Consider the following 20,386-nt stretch of genomic DNA (forward strand, 5'->3'; position numbering starts at 1 on the left):
ATATCAATGCTACTCATCCTATTCTTCATTTAGTCTCCCCAGTAGAAAGTAATAGTACAGTGAATAAATTTGAGTATTTGTAGTATTTGATGATTAGCACCCACACAAAACTATTGCAATCTTGGAGCATTAACTGGTATTTTATGGAATCTCAAAGTTGAGGTTTTGAAGGGATCCCTCCCCTCCCTTACCCTACCACCAATTCTAGAACTAGGATGACATCAGCATTTCTATTACTCTTCCATGAGATTTGTCAGAGATTTTTCAGTCTTCTCCCCAGTGACCCCATTCATGCTCCTTGTAATGTACCTCACCAGTGATTCTATTTGTTCATTGTATCTCTATATTTGTTGACTCTCCCTAAAATATAAATACTTTTAGAACAGGCACTATCTTTGCTTTTGTATTTATATCCTGAGAACAGTTCAATAATTTGCACCTAGTCAATGATTAATAAATTCATATTCATTCATGGAGTTCAGTCCTTATCTGAATGAATAAGGAACCTCCCTCCTTAATTGCTCCCTTTATTTGGCTCTGTTTGAAGTTTTGTGGGATGATTATTTATTGTTTAAAACCCAGTGTCTCCAAGTTTGATTATTCAAAAATTGATTTTTCAGAAGTATGTGTAACAATTGTAGATACTCTACACATATTTGTGGGTTATCTTGATTCATTGTGATGTGGGGACAGAACTTGGTCAGCCCATCAACAGGCATTTATTAAGCACAGTTAGTTGTGTGCTGAGCTCTGGGGATTCAAAGGAGGATATAAACAACTCTGATCCCTAAGGCACAGATGTCTCCAGTAGAGACATTATATAATCTCCATATAGATTCTATGGAATTAAAAAAGAATACTTATATAAGATGGAACCTAGCTTTGAAAACACTGAATAAGGTGCTGGAAAATCAAAATATTACTGGCAAATCATAGTGACAAAAATTTATTTGTAAAATCTTAAAATTCAGCAGGGCAAGGAGGTAATAATGAGGATAGAGTGTCAGACCCAGAATTAGGAAAATTCATTTTTCTGAATTCAAATTTGACCTCTGATCCCATGTAAATCTCTTAGCCCTGCTTGCCTCAGTTTCCTCATCTATCAAATGGACTGGAAAAGGAAATGGCGGACCACTCCAGTATCTTTGCCAAGAAATACCCAAATAGGGTTAAAAAGTCAGACCAGACTGAACAACAACTCAGCAGTAATTCAACAATTTCAGCAAAACCCAATATTGAAAAATGTGGTCAATCTCCTCATGTAGTTCTCATGATAGGATTAAGAAGAAGAAATTTCTTGTGTTTGCTTCGGTAGCACATATACTAAAATTGGAATGATACAGAAAAGATTAGCATGGTCCCTGCTCAAGGATGACATGCAAAATTCGTGAAGTGTTACATATTTTTTTACTTTATTTCTCATGAGGTTTTATAATTTTTCTGGTGGAGTCAGTATTTTGTTTCTTCTTTTTTTGTAAGGCAAATGGGGTTAAGTGGCTTGCCCAAGGCCACATAGCTAGGTTATTATTAAGTGTCTGAGACCGGATTTGAACTCAGGTACTCCTGACTCCAGGGCTGGTGATTTATGCACTGTGCCACCTAGCCGCCCCTATTATGTTTATTCTTTTTTTTTTTTTTTAGATTTTCTTTTTCAAGGCAATGGGGTTAAGTGGCTTGCCCAAGGCCACACAGCTAGGTAATTATTAAGTGTCTGAGGCAGGATTTGAACTCAGGCACTCCTGACTCCAAGGCTGGTGCTCTATTCACTGCGCCACCTAACTGCCTCACATTATGTTTATTCTTAAACAAGAATATCTTAGTAATGTGTAAATAAAATCTTTCTTAAAAAAAGAAGAAATTTCTTATTTAAAAACAACATAACAAAATGGATATCTGTAAGTTTACCTTGGCTTCTATTTTGATAACACACTTAAAATCATTGTCCTATATAAACTTTCTTACTAGTCAGTCATCTGATATTTCTTACATATATCTAGATTGCATTCCAAAAAGATTTTTTTTTGTTGTGAGAAGATTGTTAATAGTTACATATAGATTTTATTAAAAGTGTGCTTCCATGTTTGGAGAATATATTTCTCTTCACTCTATATGATATTGTTAGATCAACAGTCTTAACTTTGGAAGTGAACAGAAGGTATCTGTTACTTTTGGTCTTCAACTTTTCATTTTATGACTTCTCTCTAGTTTCTTTTCCCAGTAAGGAAGTTTAATAGACACTTGGTGTGTGCTCTAGAGCATTTACTTCACTACTTAATTTTTTCTTTGTGACTTTGGGTGGGCTTCTGGTTTTATGTACTAGATTTCCTAGTTGTAAAATAGAAAACAAGTTAATCATTATATAATGTTCATGTAAGAAAAATTTAATATTTAAATCTTTAGCTGAACTATGAAGTATGTTGTTATATACAAACTATTTTAACAATGATGCCCTGTATTGATTATTGATATTTTATAAAATATGAAGCTAGTGTTTTCCATATAAGTTGGTTTAACATATTTTTGTGATTAAAGAGTCAGCATGTCATAGTGGTTAGAAAGCCTGGCTCAAATTCAGAAAGACTAGGATTATTTTCCACCTCTGATATTGTGACTTTGTGACACTAGTTAAGTCATCTGACCTTACAGTGTATTTGATGATCATTATACCATGAAATTAGTAGTTTCCAAACTTTTTTGGAATAGTCATATTCAGCTCTCTTAAGAGTAAGATGAAGAAATGGTGTCCTGCATTGCTATAATGAGTTGCCTTATGTGGGAAGTTCCTATATTAATGAAATCTCTATCCCTTTTGATTAAACTCATACTATATGAATACCTGGGTGAAGTGAGTATTCTAGTTGTATGAGTGTGAAAATGAGAATGGCAGTAAAGTTGGGTAATTTTCTTAAAAATATATGGCAAGGAACCAAGATGGCAACAAGAATGGATTGAAGCAGTTCTACTCAAGGTTACATGGAAAAGAGCAGAAAGGCTCTGCTCCCTGGGGTCGGAGGGGTGGCCCGCCAGAGGGAAAGAACTTCAGCCTCCTGGAGGCAGCCCCAGGGCGCTGGGAGCCGCTGCTCACAGCAGAGGAGTTTCCTGACCTACACCCCTGGGAGCATCGGGCACAACCTGGGGGAACAGCAGGGGACCACTGCCAGAGGGAGCACATGAAGCACAGCCCTCAGGGCACACAGAGAGCAGCATGGCCAGCACAGCCAAGTTCCAGGAAGCAGAAGAAGGCGGAGCTGGTAAGCAGGAGCCCCCAGGGCATGAGCCCATTGAACCTAGGGAGGGGAGTGAAGAGAGAGACTGCCTAGCTCTGTCCTCTGTCCCTGGAACAGGACTCTGGGGTTCTGACCACATTCAGATCCTGATCGCAGTCTAGGCCCTCCAGTAGAATAGCAGGGCCCCCCCCCCCCCACCTCAGCCCTGTGGCAGAGGGGGACGCATATGGTCATTCACAGACCAGGAGGGAGGACAGAGCCTCACATGCTGGGAGTGTCCCAAAAGCTCAGGAAGCACCTCAAAACCAGGCTCAGGCTAGGAAAATGAGCAAGCAGAGAAACAAGAGGAACATCACTGAGAAATATTTTGCATATGAGCCCAAGAAGGATTAGAATACTCAGTCTGAAGATGAGGAAGCACAAGCTCCTTGCATCTCAAGGTTCCAAGAAAAACAGAAATTGGGCTCAGGCTATGACAGAGCTCAAAAAAGACTTTGAAAATCAAATGAGGGAGTTAGAAGAAAAACTGGGAAAAGAAATGAGAGAGATGCAGGAAAAACATGAAAATGAAGTCAGCAGCTTGCTCAAGGAAATCCAAAAAAAATACTGAAGGAAAATAGCATGCTAAAAACCAGCTTAAGACAAATGGACAAAACAGTTCAAAAAGTTATTGAGGAGAAGAATGCTTTAAAAAGCAAAATTGGCCAGATGGAAAAAGAAATAAGAAAATTCTCTGAGGAGAACAAATCCTTCAGACAAAGAATAGAATTCAGGGAGATTGATGAATTTGCCAGAAATCAGGAATCAATACTTCAAAACCAAAAAAATGAAAAATTAGAAGAAAATGTGAAATATCTCATTGAAAAACAACTGATATGGAAAACAGACTTAGGAAAGATAATTTAAAAATTATTGGAATACCTGAAAGTCATGACCAGGAAAAGAGCCTTGACATCATTTTCAAAGAATTACTACAGGAAAATTGCCCTGATATTCTAGAAGCAGAGGGCAAAATAGAAATGGAGAGAATCCACCAATCCCTCCAAGAAAGAGATCCCAAAAAACCAAACCCTAGGAATATTATAGCCAAGTTCCAGAACTCCCAAGTCAAAGAGAAAATATTACAAGCAGCCAGAAGGACACAGTTCAAATATCGTGGAGCTGCAGTCAGGATCACACAGGACTTAGCAGCAACTACATTGGAAGCTCATAGGGCTTGGAATACAATATACCGGAAGGCAAAAGAGCTTAGAATGCAGCCAAGAATGAACTACCCAGCAAGGCTGAATGTCCTTTTGCGGGGAAAAAGTTGGACTTTCAATGAACCAGGATAATTTCAAATGTTCCTTTTGGAATGGCCAGAGCTGAACAGAAGGTTTGATCTTCAGATACAGGACTCAGGTGAAGCATGGAGATTGGAGGAGAGGGGGAAAATATAAGGGACTTGATGATGAACTGCATGTATTCCTGCATAGAAAAATGACACTGAAAATGCTCATATGAACCTTCTCAGTTAATAGAGCAGGTAGAAGGAGCTTTTATAGTTGAAGCACAGGAGAAAGCTGAATTTGAAGATAAAATATGGTGTAAAAATGGAGTCAATAGAAAAAAAGGGAAATGTAATGGGAGAAAGAAAAAAGAGAGGAGGAATAGGCCAAGATATTTCATATTTCATATAATAATTTTGCATTTATTTTTATTACAATGAACTATTGCAATGATATGGAAGGGGAAAAGGCAAGGGGGAATGAGGGAATCTTCATTCTCATCAGAGGTGGTTAGGAGAGGAAACAGCATATATATATATATATATATATATATATATATATATATATATACTCAATGGGGTATAGACATCTGGAGTAAGAAGGGTGGGACAGGGGGAAGGGGGGTGATGTGAGTAATGGTGGAGAGGATGGACCATCGGGGAGAGTGGTCAGATATATCACATTTTCTTTTTTACTTCTTGCAAGGGGCTGGGATTGGAAGGCCTGCCCAGAACCACAGGGCCAGGTGGATTCTGGGCCTAAGGGGGTGGTATGGGGGCTCGGGGCCTCTTGGCCCCAGGGCCAGGGATCTGTCTGCTGTGCCAGCTACCCTACAGCAGAGTCAGAGTGAAAGGAGAGAGAAAATATAGTACATGGTAGTGGAGAAATACAAAAGGAGGGAGTTGCGATCCGCAATGGCAATGGTGGAAAAATATGGAAGAAACTTTTGCGATTGACTTACCATAAAGAATGTGATCCACCCGCAACAGAGTTGTTGGTGTTGGAACAAAGACTCAAGTATGCTTTTTATTATTATTATTTGGGGGGGGGGTGCAGGGCAAATGGGGCTGGGTGGCCTGCCTGGGGCCGCATATCGGGGTGATCGTTGGGTGTCTGAGGCCAGATTTGGACCCGGGTGCTCCTGGCTCAAGGGCCAATGCTCTGTCCAGCACCCAGCCACCCCTACTATTATTACTATTTTATTTTATTTTGGGTCTTTTTTTTTCTTTTTTCTTTTGGTTTTTGCAGGGCAGTGGTGTTCGGGTGGCTTGCATGTCGCACAGCTGGGTGATTGTTTGGTGTACGAGGCTCGATGTGGGCTCGGGTGCTCATGGCTCTAGGGCTGGTGCTCCGTCCATTGTGCCACCTGGCCTTGCCTACAATTATTACTATTATTTTTTTTATTTTAATTTTTTTTCCTCTCCCCTTTACTTTATCGCTCAAGTGAGTCTATATTTATGGGAGGGAGGGGGTATTTCATTTATTCTTAAGAATATTTTATTAATTCATAAAAAACATTATTTGTACAAAATGAGAATAAATATTAAGTTTAAAAATATGGCAAATAAATAGCAGAGCTAAGTCAAATCAATCTCCTCCAAAGCTTTCAATTTTTTCTTTAACCTTCTAATTCTTTATGTGTATTTTTACTATCATCTACATCAATAACAAATTTATTATGTTCATGATTGTGCATGATGCTAATTAGTCGGGACAATAAAAAGCAAACTCCGCAGACCAGTCAAGATCTTTACTCTAGCAGGATAGCACTGGACATGTGCACAGTTATAGTAAGAAGTACAGTTAAGAATAAACTTTAGTCTAAATGATGGAAAAAGAAAACCATTAAGAATTTACTATCACTTTAAAGATAGTTAAAAGAAGGTATTTATTTGGTCCCAGATCATTGTTAATAAAGTACCTGATTCTTTGACTTTCAAAAGCACATTTGAGTTTCTGTAACCTAGTTGAGAAAGGTAGTAACTCTTGGGCAGTAGTATGCATCAAATAAGAAGTCAAGTTTAAGAATGCATGTTTTAAGGAAGCAGGAAATAAATATATATTAGCTTAGAGATAAAGAAGAATAGCTTTGGAGCTGCATGTCTAATGGTAAAGAAGACAACTTCTGTATAGGTAATAATAATAGTTCAAGGCTGTTGGGGAGTTGTTGGAGGTAAATTTTTTCTGGGAGGAGTGAAGATATTTTAGGCAAGAAAAGTCACAATAGATGAAATTCTTGCTTCTTCATAATTTATAATAGGATATAATGTTAGATGAATAGCTAAATGAAATATATTAAAATATAGATGTAAAAATTATCTTTCCAGATGGCCACATGTACTTAAAACTAGTTGTGATTAAAGACAGTTATTTTATTAGAAAACTATTTACTTTACTTACCTTTGCATTATTAAAATAAAATCTGTTATCCAATACAAAAATGACAAGTTAAGATTTAAAATTAGAAAACATTAAATGGAATCTCTAAATGCTGACAATTAAAAAAATATTTGTAAGCTACCAATTTCCTGGCATAATGATCATGAAATGAATTCCGAGTCTTAAAGAAAATTTAGTATGCTATGTTACAGATATTTTAAAAGTAGATTTGATTTAATACATTATTTGGTAACTTACTTATAATGTCCCATAGATATATTTAGTATATATCTTTCATAATATAATAATAATTATTTGTTAAGTTTTTCAGCCTTTCTTCCTTTTCAATTAAGGCTAAGAAGCACCAGGCCTGTCTAACAGAGATGAATGAAAAGAATATGAAAGAGTTGGAGTTGCTCTTAGACAGCTTTGCTGGGTCTGGCCAGCGGACATCAGGTGAGTTGAAGGTATAAGATGACAGATGCATCTGTCAATGTTCCAAAGTCCCTACATTGTGGGAATTCTGCAGATGCTTCTTGTAGTCCCTCTTCTCAACATGCTTTGATTTGATGACATGATAAGAGCAGTTCTCACAGCAGTCAGTTGGCCTAGCTGGCTGAGAAAGGGTGACGGGATGTGGACTTGCTGTTGTCAGCCCAGAACTTGATTTACAAGTGCTGGGGTCTATATGATTGGACAGAAAAGGGCTTACTCGCTGTGTTCAGGATCCAACTGAGAAAAAAGTCCTTACAGTCTACCTGCAAGGGGAACAGATGTTTTGATTGAACCGAGCCAAATTCCAAGGCAACCTTCAACAACTTAAAGGTCACATATTCAAAAAGGTTATGTAGGACATAGGCTTTAACACTGTACATGCTCTCTACTGTTGCTTTCTAGCCAATTGTCATATCCATTTTCTGAATTTATATTCATCTGCTGTCGAGGTAAGTTTACATGATTGAACTTTGAGTTGTATTAGTCCATTTAAATAGCTATAGGAATATAAAAATCTTATCAAATAGAGATATAAGAAAATGTAAAAATCAATATAATTATCTTATCGAATGAGTAGTAAATTTATAATACCAGTCTACTCTTTTATAGCTTCGTGCCTAAAGAATTGTGAATTTTATTATTACAATGTTATAGTTTTAAATTATTCATCTTAATTATTTTCTTTGTTATTCTGGCAACCCAACATTATTTCACTTTTCTTCAAATTTAGTTGCATTTCTTGACAAATCAGTTAAAAACTAAAAAGAAAATCTTTTACACTTGAAAAAATTGCTAAAGGATTAATTACCTTCTATGGAATGAATGCAGTGTTAAAGCAGCAGATAAGTTCATTTAAGCATTTTGGGTATTAAAAAAAACTTTGTTTTTATGTTTCTTTTTTTTTAGATTTTATTTTTGCAAGGCAAATGGGGTTAAGTGGCTTGCCCAAGGCCACACAGCTAGGTAATTATTAAGTGTCTTAGGCCGGATTTGAACTCAGGTACTCTTGACTCCAGGGCCAGTGCTCTATCCACTGCACTACCTAGCTGCCCCTGTTTTTAATGTTTAAAAACTACAATGGGGGCAGCTAGGTGGTGCAGGAGTACCTGAGTTCAAATCTGGCCTAAGACACTTAATAATTACCTAGCTGTGTGGCCTTGGGCAAGCCGCTTAACCCCATTGCTTTGCAAAAAAACCCCCAAAACTACAATGGTTAAGTTAAAATCACATTGTTTATTTGGCCTTCATTCGACTCTGAAAATTCCTTTCATAATGATCCTATAGTATATTTAATACTGTTTTATCTTGTCTCCTTTCTTTACTTTTACATTTTAAATTGTGAATTAATTGAAACACTCTATATATTTTTCTTATATTTAGGTTTCCAAGAAATACCAGTGATTCATAGGGTAATATTGTGTAAGAAGCAAAGATTAATGCAAATGATATAATAATAATAATAATAATAATAATGTAAAAGAAATTGTAGAATGTACAGTTAATAGCAATTGGAATTTTCTGATGTGTCATTTTAATACAGTAATGATATAATTTTAGAAATTGTTGCAGTAGCAGTTTAGCATTTCTTCTGACTCATTAGTAATGTATAGAGATAGTTTAAATAGGCTTTTGTAATTGAGTTAGAAGTGCCACTAATCATGTGGCATTTTTTTTAATTTTTAAGATTAATTGATTATTAAGCAAGTTATGAATTATCACTTTATAAATTAAGGGATGAGGCTATACTCTCTATTAAATAAAAAGGGTTTTCTAGGCTCTTCCTTTTAATGCTATCTTTTTAAAAGTTTTTGATTTTTATTATAATTTGTTATTTTAAAACTTCTCCATTTTGGTTAGAAAAGAGTTTTAGCATTTAAAAAAATATTGCTTATTCCCAAAATTACTTGTAATGCAAATAAGGTTGGTGATTCAACCAGTTTATTGAAGTCATCTTCATTACTTGATTTTTTTAAAGACTTCTTTCATCTAAAGTAGTTTATTGTTAATATTTAGTTTCCATAAATTATATTTTAATATAAAACATTTTGAGGGTACATATTTCTTTTTATTAAAAAGGTTATGAAGAGAGGTGTTCTGAAGGGCAAACAATGAATTAGACCTTTAACATTAAAATTAAATTTTCCCTCCCAACTTGTACTGTGGTACTCCTGTGCTGCCTCAGAATTCTTATATTCTTTTTGTCTTACTTTGTGAGGGACTGCTGGATTATAGAGATTACCAGAATTCTTAAGATTAATAAAACCATGACCTTCTATTCCTTTTCTCCTTATATGGAAGGATTAAGAGAATTTGTATGGTGACAAAGGAGGACCAGGGTTAGAAGAGCCTGGTTGTAATTCATCCAAGTATATGCTTCTAGAATAAGTCAGAGATAGTTGTCTAGGCCCTGCAGGGTTCTTTCTGAAGCTGGATGTCCAGTGTGGTTTGCTTTTTCTTTGGCCATATACTTCATTTACTACTCTATTACTCCCAGTTTAGCTATTACTTCCAAAGGAATGGGAAATTTATCTCCAGATTTTTACAACTCCCCATGGGACATTTTCGTGGTATTTTAAACTCACCATGTCCAAAGACACAACTCTTTCCCCCCCACAACCACCAATTACTTCTATTTCCATGGCATCAAAATCCCAGTCACTTGTCTGGTAATCTAGAAGCCATCGTTTCTATCCTGCATTTCCAATCCAATCACTTGTGAATTCTGTCACTTCTTGTACTCTCTGATCTGCCTTTCCTTTTCAGTCCCATTGCCATGACTCTAATTTAAACTTTTATTTCCCAAGTAGAGTAGCAGAATAATAGCTAAGATTTACATAACACATTGAGATTTCTAAATAAATAAGTCTACTATGATCTGAATAAATCAACTTTTATTATTATTATTATTATTCTACTCAGCATAGGCTATCGTGTGGTCAGATTGGCTTACTTTTTAATTCATGGAAAAAGGTCTCAATTTCCCCAAATTTTTCTTTGTTCAGAATCCATATTCCCCCTCACTTACCCTCATTTTGGGTACCAAAATGTTGGTCATCATGTATGTTACTATGTTGGGGTCATGCACAGTGTTCATAACTGACTACTCAGACCAATATGAACTTGGAGGGCTCTACCATAGCATAGGTCAGGCACAAATCATCCATATGAACATTTGGGATGAAGATGTCTCTAAATTTGTGCATCTCACATTTCTTTTAAACTACTACAATTGTACTGTTGCTTGTAGTGCCTTCTTTGATATAGGTATGCCACGTTGGTTGGTCTTGTGCCAGTGTCTCTGTTTATCACAATTGATTGTAGAATTCTTCAGAGACCTTGAGATTGTCCTTTTATTGCTTTCTCTGACATTCATATGAATGCATGTCTTGTGTGAGTTCTTCGTAAAATTGTCTTTTAAAAAAATCATCTCATAGTATTGCTATTAGGATATGTAATGTTCTTCTGATTTTGTTCATTTCACAAAAAAAGAGCTGCTATAAATATTTTGTATGTATAAGTTCTTTTTCTTTTTTAAAAAATATTTTTGGGATACACTACTAGTAGTGATATTTCTTGGTCAATATGCCCTTTGAGTATAGTTTCAAATTACACTACATAATATTTGAATCAGTATACAATTTCATAGACGGTGCATTAGTGTCTCAATTATTTTTTAAAAATTATATAAATATTTTATTTGGTTTCCAATTACATATAATGGCAATTTCTATCAATTTTTTTGGCAAGGTTTTGAATTTTACAGTTTTTTTCTCCCTCCCTTCCCTCCTGCCACCCTCCAACAGAAGGCAATCTGATATAGTTTTTATATTTGCTTTCATGATATTCATAGATCCAAATTGAATGTGTTGAGAGAAGAGACAGATCCAAAAGAAGGAAAGAAAACATTAGAGATAGAAAAATTACATAATACATATGACAACTTTTAAAAATTGAAGTTAATAATATTTGTAGTTTGTTTAAAGTCCATAGTTCCTTCTCTGGATACAGATGGTATTTATTCTCCATCACAGATCCCCTAAAATCGTCCCTGATTATTGCACTGATGGGATGAGCAGAACCATTAGGGTTCATTATCACCCTATGTTGTTGGTGTGTATGATGTTCTTCTGGTTCTGCTCATCTCACTCAGCATCATTTCATGCAAGTCTTTATAAACTTTTCTGAAATTTCATTCCTCTTGATTTCTTATAGAGCAATAATGTTCCATCACACACACACACAGACACACAGACACACCCACACCCACAATTTGTTCAGCCATTCCCCAATTGATGAATACTTCCTCAATTTCCAGTTCTTGGCCACTTCAAACAGGGATGCTATGAATATTTTTGTAAAAGTAATGTTTTTACCCTTTTTTTGATGATCTCTTCAGGATTATAGACCCAGTCATGGTATTGCTGGGTCCTAGGTTATGCACAGTTTTATGCATAGTTTATTATTATTTGGGCATAATTCCAAATTGTGGTGGGAATATGTGTATTGATGATGGTGGCACGGTACTTTGCTGCAAGAGGCAAGCACATTGTCATGAGCCTGTCATTCACTCCTTTTGGAAGGCGTACAGGCTTTTTTACCACATTAGATTTGATTGCAAAATTTGATATGTCAATTTCATAGCACTCTTTGTTATGGTGACCACTCCAGAAAACAACATGTATCCAGCTCTGAATTGGTAATCTGACCTTCATTTTCCAGCATTATTTCCTTTAGGGTTGCTATATGGATGTGGTATTTACTGAATTCTCTTGCAAGAAGAATTGTTCATCTTTCAGGTCTACTGGATTTTGTGTTGTCCATAAATGTTCACACACTCTATGTTCCAATGGGGAGTTGAATCACTTTTGTGCAAGTGTTTGTACATTTTTTGTCTTTCAGTCATTCCAGTAAGCTAGTCAACATTAGGTTAGGTAAAGCACATGATTTTTAGAGCACCTTTTCTAACCCCTTTCTCTTGGTAGGAGATGAGCAGTATTACTCAAACACACAGGAAACAGTTTAATCCCTTTCCTGCTTCAGCCCAGTGAAAAGATGACCCTATAACCTAGGTCACTTGTGTGTAATGTTGTAACTATAGCTCTCAGTGTGTCCACAGTTATTTATTGCTCATCACCAGAGGACCCTGAGGTAGGTACAAGTGGTAAAATGGTATGGAGGATGTCTTTTGACTCACAAATAAATTGGATTTAAGTGAGGCAGTGTTAGGTCAGTAGCAAGACAAAAGTGAAGATGAGTGATGATGGCTCAGCATGCAGTGGATAACCTTTGTGTCTTCAGTATCTGATCAAGTTTTCAGTACTTAAGAGTCTGCTTTTGCTGCTTTCATGATCCATTGGGCAAATTGTTCACATTCTGCTAAATGAAGTCTTGATATTGCTTGGAATAGAGTTCTCTCATTCACCATTGGTTTGAGGCCTATTTGTTACCCTCAAACTGGTTTAACCTGTCTGCCAAAATGGTTTCCTGGGATCTGGCTGTTATGCATGCTATAAATCTTTTCTTTTTTATTTATTTAAGGCAATGGGGGTCAAGGGACTTGCCCAAGATCACACACCTAGGCAATTATTAAGTGTCTGAGGTTGGATTTGAACTCAGGTCTTCCTGACTTCCAGGGCCAGTGCTCTATCCACTGAGCCACTTAACTGCCCCTATACATGCTATTAACTTTTGGAGGCACAGGTGAGAGTTGGGTGGCAGTTGGAAGGTAGAAGCAGTCCTGAAATAGGCTTGACAAGTGCTCAAAACAGAAGATACAGTCTTCTCTTAAACCCTGTATACCTCGGGATTCACTAAATTAAAGGCAAGAGGACCCAGGCCTCCAACTTGGCCTTCCTTCTTCAAAGAAATGTCAGAAAAATCCACAACATTATATTCCATTCTCTTATCCATACTTGAAAATTAAGTTGTTAGTATTAACTTAATGTGGTGCTCTTTCTGTACTATTTGCAGTTTAAATAAAATCACTTGGAGAAAGCAATGCTTCAATGGCATTAATTTAATTATAATATTTTGAGTACTTTGCAGCTGATTGAGGGGAGATTATTTTATTTAGTGAATAGTAGATTATAATATATGAATAGTGTTAGTTGAGAACAAATCCAAATCTAAAAAAAAGTTTTCATAATGTTTTAAGTTGTTTGAACTAGGAGTGAGTTAAAAAAAAAAGTTGCCCACTCCCCTAGCTCTTGTAACTTTTTCATTAGAAAGAGTTCAATCAATGTCACAACAGCATTATGACTTTTTGGCCAAAAAAAGGTAGTTTCCAGATATAGTATGCATGTTGATTGAGACATGCCAATCAGCATTCCTTTTTTTTTTTTTGAAGGCAATGAGTTTAAGTGGCTTGCCCAAGGCCACACGGTTAGGTAATTATCAAGAGTCTGAGGTCGGATTTGAACCCAGGTACTCCTGACTCCAAGGCCGGTGCTCTATTCACTGCACTACCTAGCTGCCCCGGCAATCAGCATTCCAATAAGATTTGGGCAAGATTTCTCATCACAACAAAGGATATTAAAATACATTTTTTTCCCTCATGATAGACACCTAATATGCTTTCCTAGGCTAACCCATGGTATTAGTTTTGAAATGAAGTTGATCACTTATATTAGATGTTATTCCATTACTTATTTGCCATTTTCCTTTCCTAATACATATAACTAATAGAAGTAGAATAGACGTAGCCACAACCAGGGCAAGACTTAAATCCAGATCTTTCTGACAATGAGACCTGCTTTCTTAGAGAGACATCATGTTGTTCCTCTTAGATCTATAAATTGTACAACAGGTTATAATACAGATTTGCACCATTAGAGGAATTTTTCCTCCTTCAGAATTCCCTGTGCTAATGAAATCACTGGTCCAGTCTTTAAAAAAAAGAATAAATATTGTATGCTTCAAGCTGAATGGAAAAAAATGGGGTAATTAAATTTAACATATATAAAAGTTATGCCTTTGCATTTCTTACTTTAGATTTTCCACTAATAATCTCACTAATTTTTTATCTTTAATTAATCAAGTATAGCCCACTTAATTACCTTAGCAAAAATTGCTCAACAATAATAGCTAATTTATTATGATTAAACTTCAACATAAAGTCATTAAATCCAGATGTAACTTTTTTTTGTCATCCTCTTTATAAAATTTATAATATTGGAACCCATATTTATAACATGGAACTGTCCTCTCCACACATCTCACCTATACCCTAGAACCTGTGTCATATATTAATGAAAAAATAATTGCTCAAATTTCTAAATATTTAAGGGTAATAAAATTAATTCATTTGTTTCAACCTTATTTATTCAAATTCTTTTTTTTTAGGTTTTTTTTTGGCAAAGCAATGGGGTTAAAGTGGCTTGCCCAAGGCCACACAGCTAGGTAATTATTAAGTGTCTGAGACTGGATTTGAACTCAGGTACTCCTGACTCCAGGACTGGTGCTGTATCCACTGCACCATCTAGCTGCCCTCCAGGTTCTTTTTTTTTTTTTATAAAATAAAGATTTTATTTATTTTGAATTTTATAATCCCCCCATCTTGCTTCTCTCTGCCCCCCCCACAGAAGACAGTCTATTAATCTTTACATTGTTTCCATAGAATACATTGATCCAAATTGAATATATTGAGAGAGAAATCATATTATTTTATTTATTTATTTATTTTTACAAGGCAATAGGGTTAAGTGGCTTGCCCAAGGCCACACAGCTAGGTAATTATTAAGTGTCTGAGACTGGATTTGAACTTGGGTACTCCTGAATCCAAGGCCGGTGTTCTGTCCACCGTGCCACCTGGCTGCCCCAAGAAATCATATTCTTAAGGAAGAAAAATAAAGTATAAGAGATAGCAAAATTACATAATAAGATAACAGTTTTTCCCCCTAAATTGAAGATAATAGTCTTTGGTCTTTGTTCAAACTCTACAATTCTTTCTCTGGATATAGATGGTATTCTCCATTGCAGATACCCCAAAACTGTGCCTGATTGTTGCACTGATGGAATGAGCAAGTCCATTTAGGTTGATTATCACTCCCATGTTGCTTTTAGGGTGTATAATGTCTTCTGGTTCTGCTCATCTCACTCAGCATCAGTTCATGCAAATTTATTTAGATTATTAAAAATCTTTTATTTATTTTTCCAACTATATGCAACAGTAGTTTTCAATAATCATTTTTTGAAAGGTTTTGAGTTCACATTTTTCTCCCACCCTTCATTTTCCCTGATAGAAAGCAATCTATTATAGGCTATAAATGCATAACTATGCTGAATATATGTCCAAACTGTCATAAACTGCTCCCCTTTCCATAGATCTGACAGGTAAATTAGTCCTTGATCTTCTAATTTGCTTATAGTATTGTTTTTTTATGTCTAAGTCCTGTAACCTGGATCTTATCTTGGTAAAGGGTGTTAGGTGTTGGTCTAATCTAAGTTTCTTCCATACTAACTTCCAATTATCCCAGCAGTTTTTATCAAAGAGGGAGTTTTTATCCCAATGGCTGGACTCTTTGGGTTTATCAAACAGCACCTTACTATAATCATCTCCTGCTTTTACACCTAGTCTATTCCACTGGTTCACCATTCTATTTCTTAGCCAATACCAAACAGTTTTGATGACTGATGAAAAGCTAACATTTCTAATATAATAATTGAATAATAATGGTGATAATGGGTATGCTTGGATCACCCTGATTTTATTGGGAATGCTTCTAGCTTATATTACATATAATGCACGTTGATGATTTTAGCGAGATAATGCTTATTGTTTTAAGGAACACTCCATTTATTCCTATGTTCTCTATTCCTATGTTCTATATTTTGTCAAAAGCTTTTTCTGTATCAAACTAATTATGATTTCTGTTAGATTTGTTATTGATATGCTCAATTATGCTGATTGTTTTTCTAATATTGAATGAACCTTGCAATCCTAGGATGGATCCTATTTTATCTTACTGTATTTTCCTAATGATAACTTACTGTAATTGCTTTGTAACAATTTATTTAAAAATTTTGCATCCATAATCAATTGTAAAATTGGTCTATAATTTTTTTTCTCTGTTTTGATTCTTCCTGATTTAGGTATTAGTATCATATCTGGGTCATAGAAAGAATTTGGCAGAACTCTTTCACCCATTATTTCAAATAGCTTATATAGATTTGCAACTAATTGTTCCTTGAATGTTTGGTAGAATTCACTTGTGAATCCATCTGGTTCTAGGTATTTTCATTTTTAATTAATCTTCATGGCTCTTTATTGCATGGGATTTTTTTTATTGCATCATGATCTGAAAAGAATGCATTTAATATTTCTATGTTTCTACATTTGATTTTGAGGTTTTATGCCTTAATACATGGTCAATTTTTGTGTAGGTGCCATGTTCCACAGAAAAAAATGGTGTATTCCTTGCGATCCCCATTCAGTTTTTTCCAGAGGTCTGTCATATCTAAGTTTTCTAATATTCTGTTCATCTTCTTAACTTCCTTCTTGTTTATTTTATAGTTAGAGTTATCTAATTCTGAGAGAGGGAGACTGGGCTCCCCACCAGTATCGTTTTTGCTCTCCATGTCTTCTGTAACTCATTTAACTTCTCTAAGAATTTTCATGCTATACTACTTGGTGCTTATATCTTTAGTACCTTTTAGGAGGTTGTAGTTTTCTTCCTTATCCCTTTTAATGAGATCTATTTTTGCAGTTGCTTTGTCTGAGATCAGGAAGTAAATTTCCCCTGCTTTTTTTTTTTTACTTCAGTTAAATCATAATATATTTTACTCCAACCTTTTGCCTTTACTCTGTGTGTATCTCTCTGTTTAAAATGAAGTAAACAGAATATTGCAGGATTCTAGTTTTTAATTCACTCTACTATCTGCTTCTGGTTTTGTTTGAGTTTTTTTGGTGTTTGTTTTTAAGTTTTTGCAAGGCAGTGGGGTTAAGCGATTTGCCCAAGATCACACAGCTAGGTAATTATTAAGTGACTGAGGTCCGATTTGAACTCAAGTCCTTCTGACTCCAGGGTTGGTGCACTATGCCACCTAGCTGCCCCCTGCTTCTGTTTTATGGGAGAGTTCATCCCATTTTCATTCATAGTTACAATTACTCTTTATTACTCTCCATGCTACGTTCTCTCCGTTAGTATGTTTTTTTCTCTCCTTTCACCTATTCTTCCTCACTTAAGTCCTACTTCTGAATACTGCCTCCCTCAATCTGTCTCCCTTCCTTTTTATCAACCACCCTCCCTTTTCTTCCCCCTTTCCCTTTTCCCTTTTTCTTTCCTCCCTTTTATCAGTCCCTCCTTTCCTTTCTCCTCCCCCTTCCCCTTTTTCCCTTTTAATACTTGAAGGATAAAGTAACATCTAAACTGAATTGAGTGTATGCATATTCCTTTTTTTGAGCTAAATCAGATTAAAGCAGTTCTTATCCCTCTCCCTTCTTTCCCTCTCCTGCAATAGGCTTCTTCTTACCCCATTTTGCCTCTCCCTTCTTCCCATCTCATTATAATCCCATTACAATCTCATTACAGTCTTAAATTTTTTCTTAATCATTCTATCAAAATCAGCTTATGTCCTTACCTTCAATCCAAGTAGACTCCCTCTAATAAAGTCATGATTCTCAAAGAATTATGAGAATCTTCATCCCAGGTAGGATTTATAACTTATTTAATCTTATTGAATAGCAGTTTTTTTCCTTTTCCCTTGTTTACCTTTTCTTGTTATCTCTTGAATTTCCTGTTTGAAGATTCAATTTTATGTTCAACTCTGATCTTTTCATCCAGAGTGTTTGGAAGTCACCTGTTTTGTTAAGAGTCCTTCTTTTTCCTGGAAAAAATATACTCATTGTTGCTAAGTTGATTTTTGATTCATTAAATTATATTATTCTTTTTTTTTTTAGGTTTTTCAAGGCAAATGGGGTTAAGTGGCTTGCCCAAAGCCACACAGCTAGGTAATTATTAAGTGTCTGAGACCGGATTTGAACCCAAGTACTCCTGACTCCAGGGCCGGTGCTTTATCCACTACGCCACCTAGCATCCCAAATTATATTATTCTTTACAATTATCCTGTTGTGTGGATAGGTTTAGTACTATTATTCCTAATTTATGGATGATGAAACTGAACTTCCAAGAGTCCAAGTGACTTGGTTTATGATATGAAGATATTCAGTGTCAGGAGTAGATTCAAACAAAGTTATCCTGACCCCGAGACCACTACTATTTCCATTATATCTCATTGTTTTTTAGGAGCCAGAATAAGAAATCACAGAAATCCTCAACAAGTGACCCTCTAGCCCTTACTTAAAGACAACCAATTTATGACTGTGTTGTAGGTTACGCATATACTTGTACATAGGTTATGTATACTTATAAGAATTCATGTATATGAATTGGATATATACATTTGTATATATGTATAGATATAAAGTGTATAGAAAATCTATTTTTCCTTTCACATTCCCCCATTACTTGCATTAAAAAATTGACTGGGGGTGGCTAGGTGGCGCAGTGGATAAAGCACCATCCCTGGAGTCAGTACCTGGGTTCAAATCCGGTCTTAGACACTTAATAATTACCTAGCTGTGTGGCTAAAACCTAAAAAACACAAATAAATAAATAAATAAATAAATAAAATTGACTGGCCATTTCTACATTTGACTTCTTTACTGAGTGCCACAGATTTCTCATTGATAACATATTTGCTATTATAGCATGACATAGTAGATAGAGCTTCAGCATTGGAATTGGAAAATCTGGATTTGAGTCCTGCCTTTGACATATGACATATGACATATGACATATGACATATGACATATGACATAGTTTTGTGATCACCCACATGTTACTTAATTTCCCCATGTTCTACTTTGACTCACTACACTATAATATGCAGATGAGTTAAAAAGAATTTTTAGTTCAATAAACTTTGTTGAGCATCTCTCTTGTATTCAGGGTATTGTGCTTGAACACTGACAAAAGTAAAAGCACTACTTACCCTAGAAGTCATAATCAGTTTTGGAGAGGAGAAGTGAAGTACACTGTTCTTTGGATGAAGATAAAGGTCCTTTGATAAGCCTAAAGGATCAGATATACTTTGGACTTGAGTATAACACAGCAGCTGGTTCAGAATCAAGTGTACTAGCAAATGTCAATTAATGATTGAATCCAAAGGTGAAGGATTAGGAGGGAGAGGAGAGAAAAAAGGAAGAAAGATTGAGTTTTTCCCATCCTCATTCCAAATTGAGCAGGCAACAACCTTATGGATTTCAAAAGGCAGAAAGATCTGGAATTCCTATTGGTAGTGGTGTCTATCAAAAACTGGTGTAGTTATGTTTCTGAAACAACAGTGGATGATAACAATGTCTATATCTGGAGCTGAGAGCATCCTATGTACAAATTAGATCCATGAAGACAGTATTTGGCAAGGGCACTGACTCTTTAAATCCATTAGAGAGCTGAGGGGACTTCATAGGGACAATCACAGGGTCTCCATGAAGAGAGAAAAAGACTTGGAAAAGAAGTGTTACATGAGTCACTGATAATTCTCTTAAATGCCATCAAACTATATGCAAATCTATTTGGAAAATATTTAACAAAATAAATAAAAATGCAATAAAAATAGATAACATTAGCAAGTAACATTTTAACAAAAATAGCAAAAATAGATAACATTTTAAAACTAAGTATACCATCTTCAGGGATTCTTATGTACATCTCCAGTTTGAGAAGTTATTTTTCCATCAGTTGCTCTTGTTATACCCGTTATACCCTTTCTAAAAGCTAATTCAATATGGCTATTAATAAATGAGGAGCCCTCCCATGGAGCCTGGTGAATAACAGTACTTGAAAATCTTAACCACTTAAACGATTCCTTAGAATTCCTAGAGATAATGCAGTTTCTGCCCTCTGTGGACGTAGAAATAATTAGAGTGGGGGAGTAGCTCCAAAAGGGTTACTAGAAATGCTTGTATTATCATTAATCAGCCATCAAGTTTTTATTAAGTACTTCTTTTGTGTCAAG

The 20,386-nt window shown here is 35.6% G+C and overlaps 1 protein-coding gene and 1 non-coding gene across 7 annotated transcripts in view; both read left to right on the forward strand.

Annotated features, from left to right (window-relative positions):
* The window catches only part of CCDC171 (coiled-coil domain containing 171), a 459,446-nt gene that overhangs the window by 170,286 nt on the left and 268,774 nt on the right, over positions 1-20,386 (forward strand). For all 6 annotated transcript variants that reach the window (XM_074197551.1, XM_074197553.1, XM_074197549.1 and 3 more), the window contains one exon: positions 7,228-7,330. In XM_074197551.1, coding sequence (XP_074053652.1) covers positions 7,228-7,330 — 103 coding nt within the window. The remainder of the gene's footprint in view (positions 1-7,227; positions 7,331-20,386) is intronic.
* On the forward strand, positions 1,300-1,407 carry LOC141496746 (U6 spliceosomal RNA). The gene has a single exon (XR_012471144.1). It is a non-coding gene; the product is annotated as a U6 spliceosomal RNA (small nuclear RNA).

This window comes from Macrotis lagotis, chromosome 8, assembly GCF_037893015.1.
Source record: "Macrotis lagotis isolate mMagLag1 chromosome 8, bilby.v1.9.chrom.fasta, whole genome shotgun sequence".
Taxonomy (NCBI): domain Eukaryota; kingdom Metazoa; phylum Chordata; class Mammalia; order Peramelemorphia; family Peramelidae; genus Macrotis; species Macrotis lagotis.